This window comes from Tupaia chinensis, unplaced genomic scaffold (genome assembly GCF_000334495.1).
Source record: "Tupaia chinensis unplaced genomic scaffold, TupChi_1.0 Scaffold144276_1, whole genome shotgun sequence".
Taxonomy (NCBI): Eukaryota; Metazoa; Chordata; class Mammalia; order Scandentia; family Tupaiidae; genus Tupaia; species Tupaia belangeri.
The window spans coordinates 2,421,840-2,447,918 of record NW_006204133.1 but is presented as its reverse complement, the minus strand read 5'-3'; the positions used below and the strand labels follow the sequence as shown (position 1 = coordinate 2,447,918).

Genomic DNA, 26,079 nt, shown 5'->3' with positions numbered 1-26,079 from the left:
GCAATCCCTTCTCCTCCAATCTCCTCTTGGGATCTTGGGCACATGAGTTTAAGTCACTAGGTCTGGGACTTGAACCATGGTCAACTATATGGGAGTCCAGTGACATAGCCATTACACCAACTGCTGGTCCCCCAACTCAACTTTTCTTAACGGAGGCTGTGGCAGACCTGCCTGACTGGCCTAAGGGCTGCACAGGTGCCTGGTGCAGGACGGGGCTATTGTAGACAGTGCCGAGGACGGGGGTGGGGGATGAGGCAGAGATCTGGAGGGTAGGATATTCGGCCCCTGCACCTGAAGGCCCATCATAGCCTGGGTAGCAACAGCTAATAGAAATGAGACAAAGTTATTACCCAGAGCTCAGCAGGATGGGCATGGGCATTGCAGATGCTTCCTTGGTGGGTGGCCCAGGTAGTGGAGGGGGAGCTCGTGCAGGCCGACTGGCAGGGTCTCACTGCAGTCCAGGGCAGGGCCAGTGCCCACCTGCTCTTCCCACCTGAATGCTACCATTTGGCCTTCCAATTGTCGACTGATCCTGGGGCTGACGTTCTCTGGGCTGACCACGGTCACTGCTGGCATGGCACCTGTGCCCAGTCCCGGCCAGGGCCGCTTCCCCATTGGGAGCGTAGGTTCTGCTGAGCGGGTGTCCGTCTGCGGTTCAACTCTGTCTCTGCCAGGGTCCATGCCACTTGGTCCTCATGAGAGTGGAGGTAGGTCTTCGGGGCTGGCCTAACCTCCCAGAGGGGATTTTACTCTGTTGTTTTCCTGATCTTAATACTGGATCGTAGCCACTGTAAACTGGAGTATTTTAAGTGCCCAGGGTCTTTGAAGATACATTTAAAGTATATTAAAAATAGTGAGGGGCAGCAGATGGTGGCGACTGTCTCTGCACTCCTACATGGCCGACCGTGTTTTGAGTCCAGCAGCCTGAAACTCACACTGGGAGCATGTGCATGTGGGCCCAAGATCCGGAGGAGAAGGGATTATGGTGCGGCCATGCCCCCGGGGGTGATTTCTCATTTTTCCTCTGTCTGTCTCTCCCTGGTGAGCACATGCACCCTAAGGCAAAGACCTCTTAATAATACTCAAAAGCTGGCTGGGCAGCTCCCTCTAGGAGGCCCTCTCCCGGAGCCCCACAGGAACTGTTTCTGCCTCCCCTGCAGTTCTGCTGTCACTGCAGGCTCCCGGGGAACCTGGCACGATGGGCAGCGCCTCTACACAGCACTGCGACGACGCACTAAAAAGTCACCCCTGCATGGGGCATTCGTGGGGAAAGGAGGTAGTCCATCTCCAACGAGTTCTGTGAGGTCCTGCCTGCCAGGACAAGGTGCTGGTGCCACAAACTTTTCTGAACGGAGGCTGGGGCAGACCTGCCTGACTGGCCTAAGGGCTGCACAGGTGCCTGGTGCAGGACGGGGCTATTGTAGACAGTGCCGAGGACGGGGGTGGGGGATGAGGCAGAGATCTGGAGGGTAGGATATTCGGCCCCTGCACCTGAAGGCCCATCATAGCCTGGGTAGCAACAGCTAATAGAAATGAGACAAAGTTATTACCCAGAGCTCAGCAGGATGGGCATGGGCATTGCAGATGCTTCCTTGGTGGGTGGCCCAGGTAGTGGAGGGGGAGCTCGTGCAGGCCGACTGGCAGGGTCTCACTGCAGTCCAGGGCAGGGCCAGTGCCCACCTGCTCTTCCCACCTGAATGCTACCATTTGGCCTTCCAATTGTCGACTGATCCTGGGGCTGACGTTCTCTGGGCTGACCACGGTCACTGCTGGCATGGCACCTGTGCCCAGTCCCGGCCAGGGCCGCTTCCCCATTGGGAGCGTAGGTTCTGCTGAGCGGGTGTCCGTCTGCGGTTCAACTCTGTCTCTGCCAGGGTCCATGCCACTTGGTCCTCATGAGAGTGGAGGTAGGTCTTCGGGGCTGGCCTAACCTCCCAGAGGGGATTTTACTCTGTTGTTTTCCTGATCTTAATACTGGATCGTAGCCACTGTAAACTGGAGTATTTTAAGTGCCCAGGGTCTTTGAAGATACATTTAAAGTATATTAAAAATAGTGAGGGGCAGCAGATGGTGGCGACTGTCTCTGCACTCCTACATGGCCGACCGTGTTTTGAGTCCAGCAGCCTGAAACTCACACTGGGAGCATGTGCATGTGGGCCCAAGATCCGGAGGAGAAGGGATTATGGTGCGGCCATGCCCCCGGGGGTGATTTCTCATTTTTCCTCTGTCTGTCTCTCCCTGGTGAGCACATGCACCCTAAGGCAAAGACCTCTTAATAATACTCAAAAGCTGGCTGGGCAGCTCCCTCTAGGAGGCCCTCTCCCGGAGCCCCACAGGAACTGTTTCTGCCTCCCCTGCAGTTCTGCTGTCACTGCAGGCTCCCGGGGAACCTGGCACGATGGGCAGCGCCTCTACACAGCACTGCGACGACGCACTAAAAAGTCACCCCTGCATGGGGCATTCGTGGGGAAAGGAGGTAGTCCATCTCCAACGAGTTCTGTGAGGTCCTGCCTGCCAGGACAAGGTGCTGGTGCCACAAAGGCCATCCCAGGAAGGCCAAAGGCTCCTAACACCCACAGCTGGCAGAGGGTTTCTCCTATCCTGAGGGAAAGGAAATGCTGGCGGCTCGTGTGACCGAGGGAGTCACACTGGACGCTGAGGACAACCATCCGTTGGTACTGCACCATGAGGACACTTGCCATTTAATGCCGTATGCAGAGAATATAGGGGGCTACCCCTTAGAACAAGTTGCTGTGACATGACGACCCTCCCACCAGCTAAAGGTTTCTGTCCTCAGAACAGTTACAAAGAGGGAAACTCGAACCTGCTGCCCTCTTACCTTACTCTGATGCAAAACTTCCCTGGGCTGGGACCAGCAGATGGAGTAATGGCTATGTCACTGGACTCCCATGTAGTCAACCGCGGTTCGAGTCCCAGACACAGTGGCTTAAACTCCAGCCGGGCACATGTGCGTGCGTGCATGCCCAAGATCCCGAGAGGAGAATGGAGGAGAAGGGACTGCGGTGTGGCCATTCCCCCTGGGGGGTGATTTCTCGCTCTCTTTGTCTCTTTCTGGTGAGCGCTCACACCCTATAGCAAAACAAACAAAACAAAGCAAAGAAACCTCCCTGGACCAACCCCTCTAGACCTGGGCAGCCAGACAATGGCAGGTCTGAGTCTACTAAGCAGAGGCTGAAAGGGGCGCCAGGGGGCAGTATCAGGAGAAAGCTCTCACTGGCCGTTGGGGTGTCCCCACCAGTGCTTATCTTTGAAGAGGCAAAATTAGGGATGGCTTAGAGGAGGGAGTCACTCTGGCTTTAGCAAACTAAATATAGCACATTATTTAGGTCAAAATCATTCCAGACTGCTCTGAAATGTGAAACACAGGCTCAGCCGTGGTGGCTCATGCTGCTAGGACACTACTACTAGGGCGTAAGACACTGCTAGGGCCACCTGGGAGGCCTGCTGTGGTTCCTGGTCTGGCAGGAGGATCACGACATACTGAGCCCCCATTAAAAATCAGTCAATCCCCCACAACCCCATTATTAATAAAATTTAAAAATACTGAAACTAAAAATATAGGTGACTTTCTGAAAGAATTACTTATCATTATTATTCTTTAATTTGATTACAGACACTCACCAGAGACAGGGAACGTGAAAACGCAAGCAGCCGGTTGCAAGACTCTAACTGCCGTCTGTCATGTGGGAGTCCAGTGCCCCAACCGCCTGCCACGCCACCTGCCAGCCCCAGGTGACTTTTTTAAAAACCTTGGGGCATGAAAGCTGAGACACGAACCACACACAGCATTAACCCGAGTACGGCCTGTGCCTAACCAGGTGCTGACGGCACTTTCACGTGGCCGCTCGGCCCCTGCACACCACCATGCCCACCTCACAGACAAGGATGTGGCTGCCCATCAGTGCCGCCTTCAGAGGGGAGGCCAGGACTTGGTTTCAGAGAAGCATCGAAAAGGAAAAGGCACTTTTGACCACATAAATGCTGAAGGCTTCCGTATACCCTGCTACCACACACACCAAAGGCAGCTGCCAGATGGGTTCACATCTCCAACTTACAGCAGGGCTGACGTACGTTAGGAACCATCTGTATGGGGCCGGCAGGTGGCATGGTGGTTAGAAATGCTGGACTCTCACAGGGCCGACTGGTTTGAGTCCTAGGCCTGGCAGCTTGCTTTCTCACTTTCCCTGTCTCTCCTTCTCTCTCTGATCAAATTAAAAATAACAAATGGAAATAAATATTTTTTAAAAAGAACCATCTGTGTGAAAAAGCCCACACTCCCCAAGAATGCAAGAGTGGTACAGGCAGGTGCACAGACGTTCCCAGCTGTCAGAGAGAAGCATGAGCAAGGGGCCACCGCCACCATCCCTAAGGGGACCGGCATGCACCGCAGGGCCTCGTGTGAATTTCTGGGAGTATTTCTGTAACATAATTCCTCATTAGTGCAATGTTGCTCTGCGGGCCAAGGCCACATGGGAGGCTAGGTTCTATCTGTGCCCCCCCCACCCAAGCTGGAAACAACGGGTGTGGCGGTGCATGGTGCATGCCTGCAGTCCCAGCTACTCAGGAGGCTGAGACAGGACGGGTGAGGCGGTGCATGGTGCTTGCCTGCAGTCCCAGCTACTCAGGAGACTTAAAAAAATTTGGAGCTGGCAGATAGTGTGGGGATTAAGGTGCCGGACTCCCAGACAGCTGGCTGAGGTGTGAGTCCTGGACCTGGCAGCCTGTTTTCTCATTTTTCCTCTCTCCATGTCTCTCTCTGGTCAAGTTACAAATAATAATAATAAATAAATAATTCTTTAAAAAGCAAAGAAAATTTTTAAAAGTTAAAAATATTTAAATTATCTTTTAATTGTATAGTTCTGCTTCCAGGAAGTTACCCCACGGAGATGCCTGGGCACATGTGCCTGGAAGCTGCAGAGGTGGGAGATGCAGAGTCGGTGACAACAGTGCCACTGCGAGGCAGCTGCATTTCGGCCATCACAGTGAGGCCCAGCAGCCCGCCTGGGTGGGCCATGACACGTGTGTAAGCTGATGGTTATAAACACGCTCTGAGCCCAGGGTGTCTCACAGCCGCCCGACGAGGGACATCCCGCAGCTCTGCACACCTTGCACATGAGCAGACGGAGGCTGAGAGAGGTCGCTGTTGTCACAGCTGGTGAGGGGCAGGAGCAGGACTGGGGCCCGGTCTGCCGGGGGCTGAGGGCTGTGCTCTCAAGCCCACAGCGTGCTGCTCCCCCCAGCTTCAGATGACGTGAAAACAAGGGCACCACGCCGGCCTCTCGTGGCGCCGTGTGCGCAGAGGTGGGCATTCGGGGCCCAGGCACTCCGTGTGCCAGTGGCGGGCCGGGCTGAGGCTGGCTGGAGACCCACCACGGGGCAGAGCCAATCAGGGACACCGAGGAGCGTTTCGTCAGTTGTTTATTCTGTCATCCTGCAGACGAGCACGTTTACAGCATACATGGCTTCGAATGAGCTAAGAATATATAAAACAGTGACTGTGTTTATATATATTAATACTGCTCCAAACAAATAAATAAAAGTATTTTAATACACTAAGCTTGGCAAATACAATTGTATAGGGACAAAACTGTATTATACAATATTTTTACATCTTTAAGGGCAACTAAAGGCAACTGTGCTGCAGGAGCTCTGAGCGAGCCCACGCTCCAGTCCGTCTTCCACGCGTCTCAATGTTTCCGGACGGGGCGCTGGGGCTCCTGAGGAACAAGGGCCGCAACCTCTGTCATGGGAACCTGTCAAACTGCCTTCCTCGTGCAGCCGCCCACTCCACGCTCCGACGAGGCCGGGGGCTCCCTGCCCCACGGTGGTGCAGCACGAGCGTCGCCCCGACCTGGCAGGGTATGAGCCGCTGAGCCCGGGATGGAGCCTCCAGACCAAAACCTGGACCGTCTCCATGACTGGCCAAGTCTTAGAGTTGTATGGTGACCCACAATATAAGGTAAAATCTGGGAACATAATTCACATAAAGGTGCCACATGCAAAACTGCCGACGGATGACTTAACATTTGCTATATTCCCTTTAATAAATGCGGGTTACTTAATGCTGTTTAGACAAAAAAAAAAAAAAAAATCGGGTAACAGTATGGGCAACATTTAATTGGGAAGGTAGTGACGTTAAAAAGGGAAAAGATGAAAGTAAGAAATGACGAATTAAATGAGATGATGGGGCGTGAAAGGCTAACCCAGCTGTAGTTGAACAGGGCCCCGGCCCTGAGAGAGGCCAGTCTGACGCCACAGTGGCCACTGTGCGCCGGGCGTGGCCGCCGGGCCTTCTGCCCTCCATGGCAAACTCAGTTTTGAGGCAGGGGCTGTGAGCAGCAAATGTTCTTCCACACCAGGTCATGTCCCCCTCCCGGCAGGTACCGGCACACCGCACGTTCTGCATGCTGACTTCTGGGTAGAAAGGATCTGGAATGTCACCTGTTCCACCCCTACCTTGATGCCTGCCACCTCCATGTCCCTGCCAAGCGGTCCTGCCTCTGCCTTAGCACCCCAGGCTCAACTTTGTGACAAGTTTCAAAGTGGCATTTCTAAAGAAGCCAAGAGAATGATATTCAGACTTGGAGACAAGAATTTCCAAGGGGCCCACAAATGATTAGGCCCGACGTCACTAAGAACGTGCTGCGTGTATTTCTTTGATAGCCTTCAAATAGCATGGAAACACGATCGTGACCGACAGAACTGGGAACGCGCATAAATTAAGGAAAATAAATTCTGCTAGATGCAGATAAGATGCATCATCTTCTAAAAGATGATCAGACACAATTTACTGTGAAATGCCTGAATTTTAGGCCCCATAAACCCCTTTCAAAATCTCACTTGAGGAGATCATTTCAACTGTTTCTCAATCATCTTACATAACAGAATGAGGAGCATAACAATTATTGCAAACCTCAAAATAAGACACTTTCACCGGACATTCAAACATGATTGCATTGTCTTTTCGAAGAAGATATTTTAGAAATCCTGTAAGAGTACAGTTGCTCTGAAAATACGGAGGTTTCCACTATCTCTCCAGCTACAAACTCCTCACGGAGTGTTGTCTCTGAAGACATCAGACACGCCACATTTGAGGCCCTCCACTGATAACTTGACATTCAGAGAAACAGGGAGATGCTGCCCTGTGGGCATGGTGGGACTGAAGACGTGGAGCGTAGGAGAACAGGACCTTACTGCTGGCTTCTGGTCTCAGACACCCTGACCTGTCAGTCATGAGGGACAAAAGTGAAAGTGCCCGCAACTGTGTGGCTACTGGCAGGTGTTACCTTCGGATCCCTCAGGCTGCTTTCCAACCTTTCAACATCGGTTTCATGGTGGTGCTGTAGCTAGAACGGCTCATTAGAATCAGCTGTTCTCCTTTATGAGCTAGAAATAGCTTCAGTCCCCAAACTGCAGTTCACATCTACTGGTCTGCCTAGGGTCCAGTCACTAAATACAGTATATCCTGGCACGCATTCAGAGTTTTTTAAAGTAGACTGCAATTCATTGCTCACTTTTGAGTTACTCAGTAGAAAAATAAGTTAGGTGGGCATTTGAAAGAGTCTTCTAGCATTTTAGACAAACCTCGCTGGGTTCTGCTAGGTACCTGTCAATGAATCTTGGAGTCACAGCTGAAGGCTACGGTTGTCACTATCTGCTCTGGAGCCAACATGACCTCCTATCAATGCCAACGGGAAAATAAAAACATGCTCTGTAGACTCTACAGTGAAATATTAAAAAAAAAAAAAAACATAAAAATAAAACCAATCCTTCAGGTCTTCTTGAAGACTTCATATATGACACTAGAGGGTACCCACATTTATTACGCAACGGCTAGAGGACACCATGTGTTCACGTTTCAACTTTTCCGTAAGTCCCTTCGGGAGGCCTGTAATGCTTGGGGAAAGCCTTCAGCTGCAGGGAATTAAATGCATATTTGCGACTTCCAACATTCTTCATTGTATTTTCTCTTCGACAACCCTCACTGGGGAAAAAACAAGCACAAGAAATGACAGCAGTAAAAAAGGAAAAAAAAAAAAAGACTTAAACTAAGATGAAATGAACTGATTATTTTCATAGCATTAAAAAAAAAGATTAATTTAAATGGTGTCAGACTCATTTACGACAAGTACATGTGAGATGGGTTTCCGAACGAGGCCATTACGAAGCACAGACACGGACACATGCTGTATGCGGCTGCAGGATCCGCGCCTCCCGAGCAGCGCTGTCTCTAAGTGGGAGGAAGCTGTCCAGGCCGATGGCATGGACCTCACATCTAATCACCTGGGGTTCTAGCATAAGGTGCGCTTCAAAGGTTCACTGTACAGCAAATTAAAGAGGAAGGAAATGTTATTAACTAGCAAAGTCCCTGAAGACCTGTGCTTTCCTGTATTAGGAAGAGCTACAGCCACATCACGTTCAAAATGCCCGTTTTCCTTGCAGAACAACATGTAGCAAACATCCAGCTGGGAAGGCGGTTTTGACATACCATCCCCTGAGGAACAGCCGTTCTGGGTGCAAAGTCATCCAGCGGGCCCTGTACCCTGCTTGCAGAGCAGACCTGCATGGCCGTCAGGGCTGGAGTCATGAAGGAGTGACCCACCGAGGAGGTCGCCTTTCTCCAGTGGCCGTCCTCATTGCAGTCACCTCTTGGACAAGTGTCACTGAGCTACGGAGAGCCCATGGGTGCTCTTCCTTAGAGAACTCGCTACCAGCATCATCCCTGGCTGCATTTGCTGGAGGGTTGTCTTGGCAACGGGTGGGGGGGGTGCAAAACAAAGGCAGCCCAGGAGATGTCCTCACGTCCTCAAAGAGACGGGGGAGTTCTTCAGGAAGCCCTTCTGGGGTTGATGTAAAATGAACAGGTCAAAGTGCTTCTGAATCTCAACCACTTCCCACAGCACGATATAACCTGATATTTTTATACTGTTCTAAGACTAGCAATAAAATCAACTAGTTATCAAATTTAGTACAAAAGCCCCTTATGAGATGTAAAATTTGCAGTTTCCAAGAAATAGTGATTTAAAAAAAATATTTCAAATTGTATGAAGATCATTATGTCATACATTAAGAAAAAAATAACCAGTGGCACTTGTTCCAGCGCCTTAAAATGAACATGACAGTCTCGGTCTCAAGAACATGTCAAATATTTTTGGTAAGACGGACTTTTATTCAAAAGATAAGCTCAGGTATTTTAGAAAAGTATCCACCTGGCTGCTCTTCACTGGGACTCAGGTGCGCCTTCTTGTCACAGGGTCTCAAGCCCTTGGCTAAATGTGTGTCCCCTGGGCAGGGTCCCTGGAGGAGATGGCTGTGTTGGCCTCACATTCAGTCATCAGAAAGAGATATACCTCTAGTTGAAGAAGCTATAGGTTCCTAAACACAGTTAAGCTCTTTGAACCTTTGGAAGCTCTAAGTAATAAACCATTTAAGATATGGCTTCTCCATATTTATATAGAAATATATGAACTTCTCACCACCCACCCGCCAGCAGTAAATGCTGAACTGCCTGGAGAAGCGAGGGAGAAGGTGTGAACTTTGACATCTTTTATTTACATGCTCAAGAGCGGACGCCTGGCTTAGCTGGCTGAATGCATTACACGGGAAATTAGAGCCAAGATTACACTTTTACTTCCATTTAGCGTTTAAATAAAATATTGTTTACTTTCTCCTCAATGCCTGCACTTAGAAAACGTGGCTGGTGCAGCTCACCTGCAGGCTGACACTGTCAAGGCGTGGCCTGTGTGCTTACAGGAGCTGGGATTGGGCAAGCAGAGGGAGCTGCTGCTGAGCAGAACACTCCCGTTGGTCACACTGGCTGCATAATCTTTATGAGTCAATCATACACACTGAGGGGGCCGGCAAGTGGCATAGTGGTTAAGGGGCTGCACTAGCACATGGCCGACCGTGGTTTAAGTCCCAGACCCAGTGGTCTTGAAATTTTTGTGCATGCATGCCCAAAATCCCGAGAGAAGAATGGAGGAGAAGGGACTGTGGCATGACCAGTCCCCCTGGGGCATGATTTCTTGATTTCGCTATGTCTCTGGCAAGTACATGCGCCCTATAGCAAAAATCTCTCTCTCTCAAAATAATAATACACACTGAAAGGTCTTGCACAGCTTTTAGCAAATTTAATTACTTAGAAGCTACATGACCACTTTTTAAAAACTATTATTTAATTTTATTCACTATCATTATTATTCCTTAATTTGACTAGAGAGAGAGAAAGGGAAAGTGAGAAACCAAGTCACCAAGTCTGGGTCTCGAACTGCAGTCGGCCGTGTGGGAGTCCGGCACCTCAACCACCATGCCACCTGCTGGCCCATGACTGTTTTTTACTATATCAATAAGCCGTTTCTTTTCAAGGACACCCATCTCTGAAATGGAAAGTTAGAAGGGAAATCCCATGTGACAACGGATTCAGGGAAACTTCTGCTTCTCCCTTTCCGGGGAGGATCTTCCACGTTAGGACTCGTGGAGGTGGCTGTCTCTGCCGCCTGTGGCAGGCTCAGGTCCTGGCTGCCTCCCAGTCACTCTGAGGAGGAAGGGCACGCCATTGTGTTAAGATCTCTGTTTGAACCAAGCCGGTCAAGGAGATGGTGACTGTCACACGAGGTGAAAACACTTACACAACAATTCTACCACCCGAAGGGAACAACACGGAGTGTGGTTTCTGGGGCTTCAGGAACCCGACGGAGCACTGCTGATCTGGAGCTGGGTGACACTGACAAAGCCTCTGCTCTAATGCCACTTGGAAGCAACCTGAAAACTACCCTGGATGTCAATGGCCTCCTCTTCTTCAATTATATTAACATCTGTTTATCTTGCCTCTTTCTGGCTAAAGTAGACCAGACTCTGGATATGTATTTGGCCTGATTCCATGAGCAAAAGGCCTTAATGGCATCTGAGTTCCGTATAAAGGACTAGCGTACTGAAGTTTTAACACAGACTTTCTTTTTCTTTTTTAGGTTTTTGCTATAGGGCACGTGCACTCACCAGAAAGAGAGACAGAGACAGAAAGCAAGAAATCACTCCCTCCCAGGGGGGAGGGCCGCACTGCAATTCCTTCTCCTCCATTCTCCTCTCGGGATCTTGGGCATGTATGCACACACGTCGGCATGAGTTTAAGCCACCGGGTCTGGGACTTGAACCACAGTCGACAACATAAGAGTCCAGCGACATAGTGATTACACCATCTGCTGGTCCCATTTACTCAGATATTCTAAAGGGGGGAACAAAACCCACCCTCGGCCTTGGCTGCCCTCACAGTGTCCTCTCTAGGGCTAGTCCTCCATGGCCGTGAGGGTAGGCTGTGTGCCTTTTGACCCAGCCCTGGGGAAGACAGAAACAAAGACTGACTGTACCTTCTCTCATTTTCATCTCATTTATCCGCCCAACAGCCAGACCACACGGGACAGGAAGGAGCAGCCAGCACCACCATAGCTGAGGGTCAGTCTATGGTGCCTGAAGGCCTCCTCAGAGAGGCTCCTCTGGAAGCCAGGGCTTCCCTCCACTGTGTAGTGGGGTCCTGGAAGGGGCCTGGAGCACACAGAGTACTCCTGGGCCCTGAGAAGGGAGGGGCAGTCTGTCAGAGGGTCTGTGCCCTGGAGGTGGGTGTACACCATGTCACCACCACGGGCATCGGGAATGGGTACCCAGAAGAGGGACAGGGAAGCTCTGAGAGGGGAGCTGAACGGGGCTGTGCCCACCACTCTTCCTATTTCAAACAGCAACCAGACGGTCCTACAGTTGCAACATGTGCCCGGATGCTACAGCTTAGCACTGCCACGGGGCTGCATCTGGTGGGAGGCTCCCTACTCAGGCCACCTCATTTATTCTAGAAGAGACAAGTGAACACTGCACTGCAGAAGAGCAGGCTCTCCCACAGCGTAACCCAGAGGGGAAGCCTTCCTAGGGACTGTGCACTGCGCAGGGGGTATAGAAAGAAGAGCATCCTTGGGGTGCAACGAGGATGGTGTCACCCTGTAGAATTTAATGTCTGAATCTGGCATCTGTCACCCACTGCTAAGTGCTTCTAGAATTCCTGCAACCCAGACTCTGGGCTGATGCCACATCAGACCCTCCAGAGGGAGGTTCAGGAGTCTTAGAGAGAGAATCGAAGGCCAGGTTTCATGGTGGGCAGGGGTAGTGTGCATGCATGGATGTCAATTTCTCTGACCTCCAGTTTTTTTAGAATTGTGAAAAGAAATTCACTTTTATAAAAGTGTATGGAGAACCAGCTGGAGGTAAAAAATAAAACACAACTTAATATGAACTGGAAAATAGAAGTCACTATTATACGGGGAATAAGGAGTCTCCCTTCCTGACCCAATTTATTTGACTGCCTTGATCAGCATACAGTTACCCTCTGCCCATGTAAGCGTTAAGGCCACGAGTCATCCTGTGTCAGAGACATTGTCATGTTAGAATTAAGAGCGGGAACAGCAGGAACCACAGCGACCCTTCCCCTCTCACAGCTCCATCTGCCACAACCACCCGAAAGTCAAGTCTCATTTTTTGGTTACTTTTTTTTTTCTTCATATTAACCAAATTTAATTAGTGAGAGAGAAGTCTGGACTTTACTCTGGAAGTAAAGATGTAAATCTTTAAATGACAAGTGCTATTTCAAAAAAAAAACGAATGTATGTCACTCGAACCACGTTACTATTATGCACTAATTCATGGAACCCACTGAACGACCCTTAGCGTCAAGAACAAGTCTAAAGTCTCATGCAATGGGTTGTCTCTGTAGGCCTGCCTCGGGACGAAGTGCTACTGCATTCACGGCTCCGTGGCATCCCTGATCGGAAATAACAAACATAAGCAAGGAAACGTTATGATTCTGCAAACTGTTTGCTACTGTAATTCGGGGACTACGCTTTGAAATGAAAGCATAAGGTACATGTCCTATTAAATAGGCGTGTCTAGATGAGCCAGGTAGAAAGCATCTGTCCTTGTTCAGTCCTCTTCGAAAGGAAAGGAAAGGTTAGGAATACACTTAAAGAGTAGTATCAAATATACAAATTCTTGGCAGACAGAATTCCTTTCTCTTGGGAACAGGGCACATGAGATATACAGGTAATAAACTGTTTTACATCAGAAGGTAAAGAGATTTGGTACAAGTATTTCCAAGTCAGCTAAATAAAGCAGTCACAGGGCACCGTAAGAACGTGTTACAAGCACTGAAGACACTACATGATTTAAATGAACGAGTCCTCTTGCTGAAATAATTTGGCAGGTATTTACAGTTCGGAAGAACAAAATGTCAAACTGTAAGGCATGAAATATTTCTCGGCAGACCACGCTTGGACACATTCCTTCTGTCCAGTTAGGGACGCGATGGCTGGGCATATTCGGGCACTTTAGTTTTTCTTGTGACTTAGTAATTTTTCATAATGATACTCATTTACAACGCAATTTGGTCACCAGGTATGCTATGCTCAGAAAAAGCCACACAATCAGTAAATTGGGGCTCAGAGCCAGTAATGGAATGGAACAGAGGAGGCTGGGGTCTAGCCTTAAGTCTCGGATGGGCACCAGGCCGCTCAAGTTCTTCTGGGTGACTACCTCCCGTGTTCCAATGCTGTGAAAAGGAAAAGGTTTGGGAGAAAGGAAAAGAAAAAAGGAAAGGAAAGAAAATAAAGAAAAAGGAGGGAGGCATGCGGTGGATTTTATCAAAAAGTATGGGGAAAAGAGAGGAGAACCAAAACATAAGATAAAAAAAAAATGGAATGAAGCCACAACAGAAAGAAAAGATGATATGCAGAAAAGGGTGTAAAAGGAAGACCAAAACAAAACCAGCACAGTTACAGGAAAAAAAAGGAGAGAAAGAGAAGTGAAAATAAGAAAAATACTGCCGTCTACTGAAGACAAACACATGTTGGTTGAAGGAATGGTTTTCCATGTTCACTCTCTCGGTTGGCCAAGCACAACTCCATGCCGCCCTGCCATGCCCCCACATGCTGCCAAGACGGGGATTCGAGAAGCAAGCTGAACATGAAGAACCATTGGGGTTTGGCCTTCTCACAGATGCCTGAGCCGGGGGTGTAATGGATTGGCCAAAGCTGCCTCTTGACTAACCACACAATGGAAACCATTTACCTCAGGGAGCAACCGAGCGAGGCCTGCTGGGGTCTTGGGCTCAGCAGGAGCAGCACAGGAGCAACTGGAGTATTCCACTTGGGACGTTACTGCTCGACAAGGTGGTCCTCAAGAGTGGGGTTCCCCCCTTTGGGTGCCATGGAAGAAACGTACTGAGGTGCAAGGTACCTAGAACCACAAGACTATGGAACTGCATCCATGTCACCACGGGACACAGCAGGCAGCCTGCGAGGGGCCCGCTTGAAGACGGGGGCAGGGGGTCTGGGGCTCCTTCCTCCTGGTGAGTCCTCCCAGGCTTTCCCAGAGGAACCTGGGAGCACTGGAGTATACCTTTCTGACTGGGACCCTTTCCTAGAGGCAGGCTCTGACCGCCTTGTCAGAGTGTGCTGGTGGGTCACTGTGGCTCCTCAGCCCCCACTACATGAAGGTCCAGCCTCTGGACCAGGGACAGAGGGACAGCTCTGTCAGCTCACGGGGCTCGCAGGGGCTGACTATGCGAACCTTTTCCCATCTGCATCGCCAGTGTGGCACAGAGGGAGCTTGAAATGGGCCCGTGGGAATATTTATGCCACACAAGTTGGTAAGCACTCTCGAGTGGGCTCTTTTGGAGCGAGCAGGCTGCTGACATCTACAGCACAGCCCTGGCCAGTGCCCGCCCTGGGCCTCTAGGAGAGTCTGGCGTCAGCTCTGCCCACACCCCTGCCTGCATGTTCTGTCCTTCCATCTGAGAAGCACAGGAACCAAAACGCGGTCCTCCACGCGAGGGCTGGTCACAACAGGATGGCCTCCTCAGGGCTCTCAGCTGAACCACAGGCAGGGCCCCCGCTGCAGCTGGAAATGTCAGCTCTTGACTAGCTAGCTCAGGGTTGCAGCCAGCTCAACAGACGTGTGTCCTCCTCCAAGTCATGTAACCACACCACTTTAAGACAGGTCTCTGTAGGTGGGGCCTGCAATGCTGCTGAGGACCCTGGGCAGGCAGGAGACCTGTGCTTTTGTCCCTATGGTTTCTTAGCTAGCTACTGAGTAACACGTGTTTACTGTAGAGAGTTGGGAAAATTCAAAGAAAAAAAGAAAACATAAATAAGAAAAACTGAAAAAGACACCCATAATTAGAGGCAGGGATGAGATGCAGAGAGGCAGAGGGAGGTCATGGGGATGGGGCCTGTCCCCCTAGGAAAAAGGTCCTTCCCTACTCAGGGCCGTGGAGTCCTTACCTGTGACAGAAAAATAATGCTGGCCTTCCAGCCCAAAGGGCGCAGGAGGGACAGCGCCCAGTGAGGCCAGAGTCCTGGGCGGCCCTTGGGAACGTTGTGGGCAGAAGTGTGACTAATATGGGAGCAACTTAGGAATCAGAGTAAAAATGATTAAAAAGCCTTACAAAGGTGTATTTTTTTTTTTTTTGAGAGATTTTCACTGTAGGGCGCGTGCACTCGCCAGACAGACAGAGAGAGACATAGAGACAGAAAGCGAGAAATCACCCCCCAGGGGGGATGGTCACGCCGCAATTCCTTCTCCTCCATTCTCCTCTCGGGATCTTGGGCACGCACGCACACGCGCCCGGCGTGAGTTTTAAGCCACCGGGTCCGGGACACGAACCGCGGTCGACTACATGGGAGTCCAGCGACATAGCCATTACGCTAACTGCTGGTTCCCAAAGGTGTATACTTTTTAACCCCAGGAATCAGTTTGGCAAACGTGAATGGCAAATACATAAGGATGTTCTGTGCCCTCTTGACTAAAACGCTGAAAAGCCATCCTTTGCTGAAGCAGTCAATGACTGCAAGTCTGGTAAGTCAAGGGGTTTCCTTTTTGTTTTTAGTTATTGCTTTGTAACACGTGTGCTCACTGGAAAGCGAGAGGAAAATGAGAAATCACCCCCAAGGGGGATGGCCATACTGCTTTTCCCCTCAGGATTTTAGGCACCGATGTACACATGCCTGGCATTTTTTACAAGCTGCTGAGTCTGGGGCTTAGAGCCACAGTCGGCTATATGGGGTCTAGCTGCCTTAACTACCATGCCAGCTGGCTGGTCCAAGTCCTGGAGTGTTTACACTGATGAGGCCTGGAGTTGGTTCTGTGGTGCAGCAGTAGCTCACCCCTCAAGAGACCGCAGTCAGCCGGAAGTACTCCGGGCACACATGAGCGCACCCAGGACGCAGCGAGCAGGGACTGGAAGAAGTCCCCTTCCTTCAGTGTGGCCAGACCCCATGGAAGGTTCTCCTCTCTCTCTCACATGTGCACATAAGCTCTTTCTTAAATTAAAAAACAAAACAAAACAGAGTAGTCGAGGCTAGCAAGTGGCGTGGTGGTTAAGGGCGCTGGACTCCCAAATGGCCATCCATAGTTTGAGTCCCAGATATGGCAGCTTGCTTTCTCACTTTCCCTCTCTCTCTCTCTCTCTGTGTCTCTCTCTGGTCAACTTAAACAAATAAATAAAGTTGAATAAAATAATTCTTAAAAAAAAAATAGAGCGTGGTAAGGCTGATGTTTTTTAACCTAAAAAGATGCCCACAAATTAAATGAAAAAAATGAAGGTAAAACAATAGGCAGAATTGTGTGCGTCACAATCTGTGCATGTGTTTTTGCTGTGCGTGTTACTAAGGAACTGGCTGAGCACCGTGGGGGCTAGCCACGCCCACACCTCTGCATACATGTACGATGGCCCTGCAGTCACGCTGCATCTCTGTGGAGCCGTGGTCTTCCTGCTCCCCTGGGACCTCTGTACTCGGAGGAGGTCAGAATGGACTCTTTTTGTTGAACTTGTTTGTGGGTCCAAGAGCTGGCTAGAAGTCTCTCACCAAACGTTTGCCTAACTCACAGTCTAACCTACTGACTGGACCTGACCCTTACGTTTCTGCAAACCCAAGGACCCCTGGCTGTTTCTGTCTGGCTTCTTCACTGGCTGAGGTCAGTGGCTCGCCAAAGCAGCCTGCCCCACTGCTGCACAGCTGTCATGGTGCAGAAGCAGCTGCCACCTCTCAGTACTGGGACTGCATCGGACCGGGAGGCTGAAGGGTCCTGGGCGCCCATGGACAGTCCCTTAGTCAAGGTAATTTAGCCAAAAAAAAAAAAAGACATCCCAAAGCTGGCATCAGAGTCTCCATTGCTACCCTGAGGCAGGGGGCAGGCGGAGTGGTGAACTTGCACATGGCGATTTCGATGAATTTGCAAAGACAAAACAGGGACGCAACAATTTCATTTTCACGAAATGCTATTACCAAGAAGCAGGAGCTCAGGCACCGCTTTTGTGCACTGCTGCGAGAAGGCCAAACGTGGAAACATACAGAAAGGATAAGAGCATTGAACGCTTCAAAGAATTTGGTGAGAGGACAAATGGTACAGAACATTGAGTAGAAGTGACCGTTGGAAACGAGACTTTAACAGCATTGGTGACTACATCGAAGGAGACGGGAAACCAGGTTTCTTATCCTTTCTTTCAGTATGTGAGGTGGGGGCTGCCCAGCAGTGCTTGAAACAAGGCATCGCTCAACAGTGGACAGTATTAGTTCCGGGTCTCATTCTGCAAACACACCTGCTGCCTCAAATCAGAACATCATTAGGGTGAGGTCGCCAGGGCACACTGACAGCTGTCACCATAAAACACTCATGGGACACTTTGCTCAGAAAAGCAAACCGTGTCGACTGCTAGAGAAGCAGCAGAGCGGACCGGTGCAACCTGCAGACGCTTTCTCCTCACTCAGGTTTGGGAATGGACACACACAGATGAAGTCAGCAGCGGGGCCTTCCTGCCGAGGAACGCTAGCCCTAAATCTTACCCACAGCCAGGCAGGTGACGAGGGGATGCCGCAGGTCACTGACTCGCACATGGCTGCGCGCACGCTCCCGCTTAGCTGCCTGTCCTCTCGGCCTGCTCACCCACCCCCCCGGCTTTCAGGGCAGCCTCGCTCAGAAAGCCCTCACCCTCCCCCGCCTTACAGGAGAGCACCGTCTGAATTTACAGTGCTAATGGTGGACCAGTTCGTCCAACCCGAGTGTGACAGCGGGCTCGTGCAGGGGAGGCCCAGGGAAGGCGCGGCAGCGGCACCAGCGCTCATCTGCGGTGGACACGAGGCGGGAGGCTGGGGCAGGCAGGGCGGCGGCAGGGCACTCACCTGCGCATGCACTCCAGGGCCTGGGTGAAGACCTGCGGCGCCATGCCGTGCTCATGCTGCAGGATCAGGCACTGCTCCAGCGTCACCGACATGGCCGTGCGGTCCTTGGCGCTCTTGCAGCTGGTGAAACGGACCCCGTTAAGGCGGCGGCAGATCTGCCAATGGGAAAACGGGCTGTACTTAGAAGGGGAGGCTCCACAGAATGGTTCCTCTTCACACACACACACATGCATGCATGCACACACGCACGCACACACACACGAGAGAGAGGGGCTCGGCTGAGTCATTGAGAAACATGAGCCTCTTTGGGGGCCCTGCAGCTATCCCCAGGACACCCCCTCTCTGTCTGGTTGCTCACCCTCCCAAATGTTGCCCAGGTCCCCCATCCCCGGTCATGGTCAGCCCTTTCTGGCTGGTCCTTGGGGAAGGACAGCAGTGGAGATGACACCCTGCCCCATGACGCTCAGTCCCTGGCCAGATCTTGGACCTTTCTGGGAGGCAAGGGACAAGCCTGCTGGGCCCTGATCTTCTCCATTTGCACAGATGGGACAACTCAGAAGATCTGCTTCCCTCTGGCCGCCAGGCTCCACAGGCCCTTCCCGCCTTCCTCTGCCTCCCTTAGAGCCCCGGGGAACAGGATTAGGAGCTGCCTCGTCACACTGGTGGGCTCACACGGCTGGGGGTTGGGGCTGGGAGCCGGGGCCGGGACAGCCTCCACACTGGGGAAAGATCATCTGCGTGCACCAACTCTCCCCACAGGAAGGACATCGGGGTGTTCTCACTGCACCACTAGATACAGTACTAGGTACATAGTCACTAAATGCAGCAAGCTCTAAAACAGAAGAGTTTTTAAAAAGTAGTTTGTAGCGGGACCAGCAGGCAGCATAGTGCTGGACTCCCACAAGGCCAACCAAGGTTCGAGTCAGGGATCTGGCGGCTTGAAACTCATGCCAGGTATGCATGCCTGCCCAAAATCCCAGGAGGAGAATGAGGGAGAAGGGACTGGGGCATGGCCATCCCCCCTGGGGAGTGATTCCCCACTTTCCCTCTCACTATCTCTGGTAAGCACACAGACCCTATAGTAAAACCTTAAAAATAAAAAGGCGGTTTGCAGCACCCTCACAGCGGCACAACTCGGCCTGAGGTGATACGAGAGCACCTATAATCTCTATTTATCCCACTTTATTAGATAGTCATACCTTTGAGCAAGGAAATATTGGGAGTTGGAGTCCAGAGGCTGCCCAGACTCCCACAGGGGTATTAAGACATATATGTGGTGTACATGTGTACCACATTATACATATGTGCTTACATCCAGACTCCCATAGGGGTATTAAGACATATATGTGCACTGTGGCACACGTGTGTACCACATTATACACATGTGCATACACCCAGACTCCCATAGGGGTATTAAGACATATATGTGCACCATGGTACATGTGTGTACCACATTATACATGTGTGCATACACCCAGACTCCCATAGGGGTATTAAGACATATATGTGCACTGTGGCACACGTGTGTACCACATTATACACATGTGCATACACCCAGACTCCCATCGGGGTATTAAAACATATGTGTGCACCGTGGTACATGTGTATACCACATTATATACATGTGCATACACCCAGACTCCCATCGGGGTATTAAAACATATGTGTGCACTGTGGTACACGTGTGTACCACATTATACACATGTGCATACACCCAGACTCCCATCGGGGTATTAAACATATATGTGCACTGTGGCACATGCGTGTACCACATTGTACACATGGGCATACACCAACTCTCCACATCTGACTCTTCTGAAATCTGAAATCCAGTGACTCCCAAAGCATGTGGCCGCAAGAACTTCAGATAAGGGACAGCGGACTGTGCAGGTCCTGTCCAAGGAGCGCAACACCGGTCTCTGAAGAAACGTCACCCAAGCTGTACAACAGTGTTCCAGAAAAATACCAGAGACGTCGTCAACTGCCCTGAGGACAGTGCCAGCCTGCATCTCGGGCCAGCAGAGCCTGGGACGCCCAGCCTACCAGGGGCACCTCGACATACTACATGTGTGGTCTGAGGAACAAACTAGAAAAGGCCCGGCACCCAGTCAGGACAGGGAGGACAACAGGCTTCTCTTGAGAACAAATAGAGATGAGAAAAGGAAAGGACCAGAGCCCGAGCAGATCCTAGGACACCGCAGAGGGGTTTAATAAATGTGATAAATCATAACTGACAAAAGGGGGTACACATGGCATGTTCACTAGGTTCTACAGGATATATGGGGTCACTGGATCACTGGGTCATGACACATCTCTGCATAGACAAACAGAAAAACATGTCATGACTTTTCCGATGACCCATTAGAATTCATGATCTAAATATGTGGCATAAGCTGGAAATACGAATAGGTTCCTCCCAAGTCCACAGGTGGTCCATCAGAGCCATGAGGTACCAGAAGGAAGACAGGGAGACCAGAGGTGCAGCCTTGCCCAAGAGGGCATCTGTGGTGTCGGGGTGCCATCCCAGAGGGCTTCAGCCATCTGCAGGGCTCCCCATCTGTGATATGAGCTGTTCTGGCTGTATATTCAGTGCCCCTTTATCCATACACAGAAATGAGAAGAAATCAAGTTCAGAAAAGAAGAGTTTCTATGAGCCCCTAGGGACAGGAACTCAGTACTGGTGAGGCCTGGCACTGTGTCCCCACCTGTGCCCGACAGGACACTATAGGAACTGTGGACCTCCCACCTCTAGATCTGAGCTTCTGTATCGGAAGCCTCTGCCCAAGAACAAGACTAGACTGGATGGGTGGACTGCATTTTTGACATGGTGACAGGGACTGGCCAACTGTCCCTGTACTTAATGGTTTTTCTATCATTCAATAGTCACGTGCAAATAGTTCTCAAACAAGGAACGCATGAGGTCTCTGCGTCGACTCTGGTCTGCAAAGCTGTCAGTGAGTGCGAGCCCCATGCCCCTGCTTGGGATCGGGTGTGTCACGCCCTGGACTCTGCATCATGGAGAAAGGATTGCTCCTTCAAGTCTTGCAAAGGTGGCTGTGTGGCATTCTCACTGTCCTGATGTTCAGCCCTCTGCCCTCAATCTTGTCACAGCCCAGCTGGTGGTGGTCAGCAGTCCCCCCAAAACAAAACAAAGTATGGAGCCACTCTGCCCTGCGGTGGCGGCCCCACAGCGGGTGTGCGCCCAGCCCTGCGGTGGCGGCCCCGCAGCAGGCATGCGCCCCGCCCTGCATCCGTCCCATCAACCAACGCCAGATGAGGTCCCAAAACCAAGATGGTACCTGAAAAGTGAAGCCTGGGAAACCTGCTGAGCTGCCAGTCACTCGGAGCTTCCAGCTTGTTCTAATGTGATGAAGGGATTTTCGCAAGGCAGCAGAGGCTCCACAGACTGACCCACCCTACACTGTCCCTGAGGGTGGGTCTTACCATCTGGGGCACAAGGAAGAGTGAATGGACTCTAACCAACAGAGGGAACGACACTCTTCAAAGCTTCTCAACAGAGAGGTGTCAGCCACAGCCATGAACAAGCCCACGGTGTGGGCGCGCTCCAAAGGAGGGCTGTGTGAAGGCAGGCTTCCGAACACAGGCTCTGTGAGCCTCTGGAATGGCTGTCGGGCGCCGTGACCAGCTGACTGTCGCTGCCGTGCATGGCTCTGCGCTGAGAGCACTCTCCGGACAAGCACAGAGGCACTGCGGGGAGGACTGCTCAGGGCTGTGGGGACTAGTCCCACCTCTGCCCCGTGGGCTCTGCGATGCCAGAGATGGCTCAGGACTAGGTGGCAGCAGTGCCAGCTCCTTCCTGTCCCCCCGGCACTGCCGCCAGGCAGAAGCTGGACCACCACTGGGGGCCCCTAGTGCCCAACCCCGGGGCTGGGCAGCTTATGACGAGGGGTGAGGAAGGGCAGCTTCAGGACTGCTCTGACGCCCAGCCTCAGAGAGATGGCTGGGATCCCACGGTCCACTTAGGAGAAAATATGTGCAGTCCAAGCAGTCAGGGAAGTGGGGCATGGGAACCGGCACGTCTGGTAGGTTGTTTAAAGGATTCAAAAGGCCACCAGGGCCTCCCTCTGAGCCTAAATGAAGATGCAGAGGGGAGGCCATGGGTTTACTGGGACCAACTGCAGGCTTCCGAAGGTGACAGTTTTGTCAGCCTGACTACCACTGTCACCTTACGCGAATCCAGGCAGCCCGCAGGGAATGAACCCACAGGCAACAATGTCTTCTGGTCTTAGCATCTACTCGGTGATTCGTGATTCGTGTGCCTGCACTGCAGCCCATGAGCCTCGGGTGTGGCATTCTCACTGTCCTGATGTTCAGCCCTCTGCCCTCAATCTTGCGAGTACCTCAGCAGCTTGCCAGAGGATGTCGACGTTCTTATTCTTCCGGGCATGCACGTTCTGACCCAGAAACCGCAGCAGCTCTGGCAGGCACGTCTGACTCCGAGATCGAGGTAGACCTGGAAGAGAAGAGGAACCCGTGGGCGCAGCGGTCACATCCGGGAACCCGCACCTGACGCTGGGACCAGCACGGGTGAGCTAGTGGCCGGGCGAGGAGGAAGGGGCATCTGGGGACTGGGTGTGGCTCTCTGGACGATGAGCACTTGATTTCTTTCACTGCCATTTAGTTCCACCTTCAAAGGACAATCACTTTACCTCCTCCAAGGGGCTGGCCAACGGCCACCAAATCACCCAAGGAATGTTTCAGATACCGCTCACAGCCCTCCCAAGGGAGGCAGGAAGGAGGACCCGACAGAGGTGGAAGGAAGGGCTTGGGACAGTGAGTCTTGACCACTGGGTGGGCCTGGAAACCTTGAGAGGAAAAGTGCAGCCTCCTCCAGGGAGACCTCAGCCCACACCTGGAGAAGCACAGTTCTGAGCAACCGAGAGGCTTGCCTGCTCTTTCTAGCGGCTTCCATCCACTGTGACAGTCAACAGGTTCTTCAGGACCTCATGGGCCCAAAGGTCCACCAGACTGCCTTGCCCAGGATACTGAGAACAACACTGAGGAAAAACCAACTACTTTTGAAGACACTCAGGAATTTCCAAACACTGGGATTATCAAAGACAGAAGAGTCTCAAGGTTGTGATTAAGAAAAACAGCCATGCCTGAACACCTCCTGAATGGATAGATGAAACACCTCCTGAGCGATGCATGGTAACTCCTGCACGAATGCATCAGATCTAACCTCTCACACTCCTAATACCGCATGGCTCCCCCTCGTGCACACGGGGTCCTGAGCTCATCATTTCATGTTCTGATGTGGCTGGTACTGTGCTGTCACAGGAGGGGCAGAGAGAACCAGGAAGAAAGTATCTGCCTAAGGGAGGCTCGGTCTCTGACAAAGGCTGAGGGAGCCCAGAGGAGGGGAGTTCAAGGTGAACTGGGACACACACCCTCTGGAGACAGCATGATCAAATCGGCTTCTCCTGGCTCCCTGCAGCCCCTGGTTTAACAAGTACCCGTCCACTGACAAACTGCGCAGACTCGGGGGTCCAGCTGGGTGGGCTCACCTTCTCAGCCTCTCAGACCAGCAAACCTCCTGTGTTACCAGGTGTGTGGGCCACGGCTCCCCCGTGTCCTGGACACGGCCTGCCTGCTGGCTCCAGCTGGGGCTGCTTACTGTGGTGACCCCCTCAGTGTTAGAGAGGTGGCCATCATCGTCTACTGGGACCTTTTCTGAGACCTCAGCCACACGGGGAACTGCTTGGCCTTGACACACTGAGCGCAAGACCCCCTCTTCCTGATGCATCCCCCTCACCTTCCATCCCGAGTGCAGCTTGGCCTGGGCCCCTGCCCTGCTTAAGCTCCTCCTTCCCTGGCTGACCCGAGTCTACAGCGTGCCTCCACTTCCTGCAACCTCCTGGGGCGACCCCCCTCTGTGCCTCAGTGTCCTCATCTGCCAAGCTGCTGTGAGAGTTGGATTAGGTAATCCACGCAGAGTGGGGAGAAGATGCCTGGCCCAGGGAAAGCCCCTGACAAACCTTAAAACAATGGCTGCCGCCAGGGAATGTGAGCACACCTCACCTCAGGCACCTCGCTACTAACCACCTTCAGCTGAGTCCACAGGGGCTGCAGGCCCTCAGGACCACCTGCAGAGCTGCCAAGACCCAGGCTGCTGGCCCTGCCCAGCACAGTAGGGCCCCAGGCTCTCTGGTGAACTGAGGTGTAGCCAGGGCTGGGAGCCAGGCCACAATGGCTCCAGCTGCATTTGTGCTGAGGCGCCCTCGCTCCTTCCCAGCCCGGTTCTGCGCTCTCCTCCTTCACGTTGTTTTGCTGCGGAAACTGAGGCTCCCGGTGTTTCCGCCATTCCCTGCTTCTCCCTCCCCTTCCCTCCTTGTCTGCTCTCCCAGGACCTTGGCGTGTAGTCCTGGCACCCACTTGTACGGTCCCAGTTCCCTCCCTCCGGCCCATGAGCACACTGCCATCTCCAGGGAGCTCTCGGAGAGGTGTCTGCAGCCTCCCCGCAGCCCCAAGGCAGTGCCATTTTGTCACCCAGCTGATCCCCAGCTAGGGACTCCTCCCACAAGCCCAGAGGCTCCCTCCACACGCCTGTACCTCCCACCCCAGCTGCCACACAGCACTGCTGCTCTCCCTCCCTGGCTGCTCTGTCCGATCCACTCTTCCTAACTGACCGAACTGGATGGAGCAAGGGGCCTTTTCAGTCCTGCCCCAGCTCCTGTCCTTTGGCCACTCAGTGAGCCCGGCCACAACAGGCCCTCTGTGGCTCCAGCTGCACTTATCCCAGGCCTAGGCTGAGCTGTCGTCTGCCGGCCCTGCTCCTCTGCTGCCCGCCCCTGGGGTCACCATTCCTCCTACCGAAGCTCTCAGCCTCTCACCTACTGCACCCCTCCATTCTCAACAGCTGCTGAGGGGCTGAATCCCAGTCCAGTCCCTCCCTGAGGCCTCTCCCCTTCTCTCCATGCCCGGCCTCACTACAGGATTAGAGTCAGAGCATACAACCACCTCTCCAAGTTTGCACAGCCTCACCTGCTCCACCAGCGGCCTGCACCTGCCTCCAATCCAAGCCACACCCTGGCACTAGATAGGTCGGGGAAAGGCGGCTTCTCCACCCTGCTTCCTGACGGGGCGCTCCCAGTCAGCACCGGCTTCGGCTGGGCCGGCAGGCCTCTGCACGGTCTCTCCTGACAGGCGGGCAGTGGTGTGGTGCCAGGCAACAGGCTCAGAGCCAGTCTTTCTTCACGTGTCCATTGACACCAATACCGACCTCCGGGGCTGACGTGGATTTGGGAGGGCACGTGTGCAGAGCACCGAGCCCGGCGCGGACACAGCGGTGACCATGGGTGTTCACCAGCATGACTGCTCCACCCCGTCTCAACGCTAAGATCAACCATGCCTTCCGTCAGACCGAGCAGGCCTGCCCGCACCTTCAAGCCCAGGTGTGTTTCCCTCTTCGGCAACTCCCACTACAGGCCATTAGTAGCTTGAGGGCAGGACAAGGCTCCCTCATCCTGTTGGCACCCCCTTGTGGCTGGAGCAGGCCTGCACGGGCAGCACCCTGTTGGTACCCACTCATGCCTGGAGCATGCCTGCACGGGCTCTCTGACTCCCTCCAAGGGGGGTAAGTCTCTGCACCATCCTGGGTCCCACCGTGCACTGCACTGGGTCCTGAAGAGAGGCCACATGTGATGACAGTGCCAGGCAGCCCTGGGCTCCTCCCCGGGTTCTGCAGGACTCCTGCTGCTGTCTCCTCACTGCCTCCAGGGACACTTCAGCAAAGGCCATCTTGTCGCCACTCAGGGAGGAGCGTCTGCCCAGTGCCTGACCCGCTGAGTGCCAAGGTGGGTGTATTGGCAGCTCACACAGCCTC

The 26,079-nt window shown here is 52.4% G+C and overlaps 1 protein-coding gene across 1 annotated transcript in view; it reads right to left on the bottom strand.

Annotated features, from left to right (window-relative positions):
- Positions 1 to 5,548: 5,548 nt before the first annotated feature.
- Positions 5,549 to 26,079, bottom strand: part of INPP4A (inositol polyphosphate-4-phosphatase type I A) — a gene marked incomplete in the record, with an annotated part of 166,232 nt that continues 145,701 nt past the window's right edge. The window contains 4 exon segments of the mRNA XM_027767516.1: positions 5,549 to 7,741; positions 7,839 to 8,005; positions 18,234 to 18,388; positions 22,595 to 22,707. Of these exon segments, the coding sequence (XP_027623317.1) occupies positions 7,873 to 8,005; positions 18,234 to 18,388; positions 22,595 to 22,707 (401 nt within the window).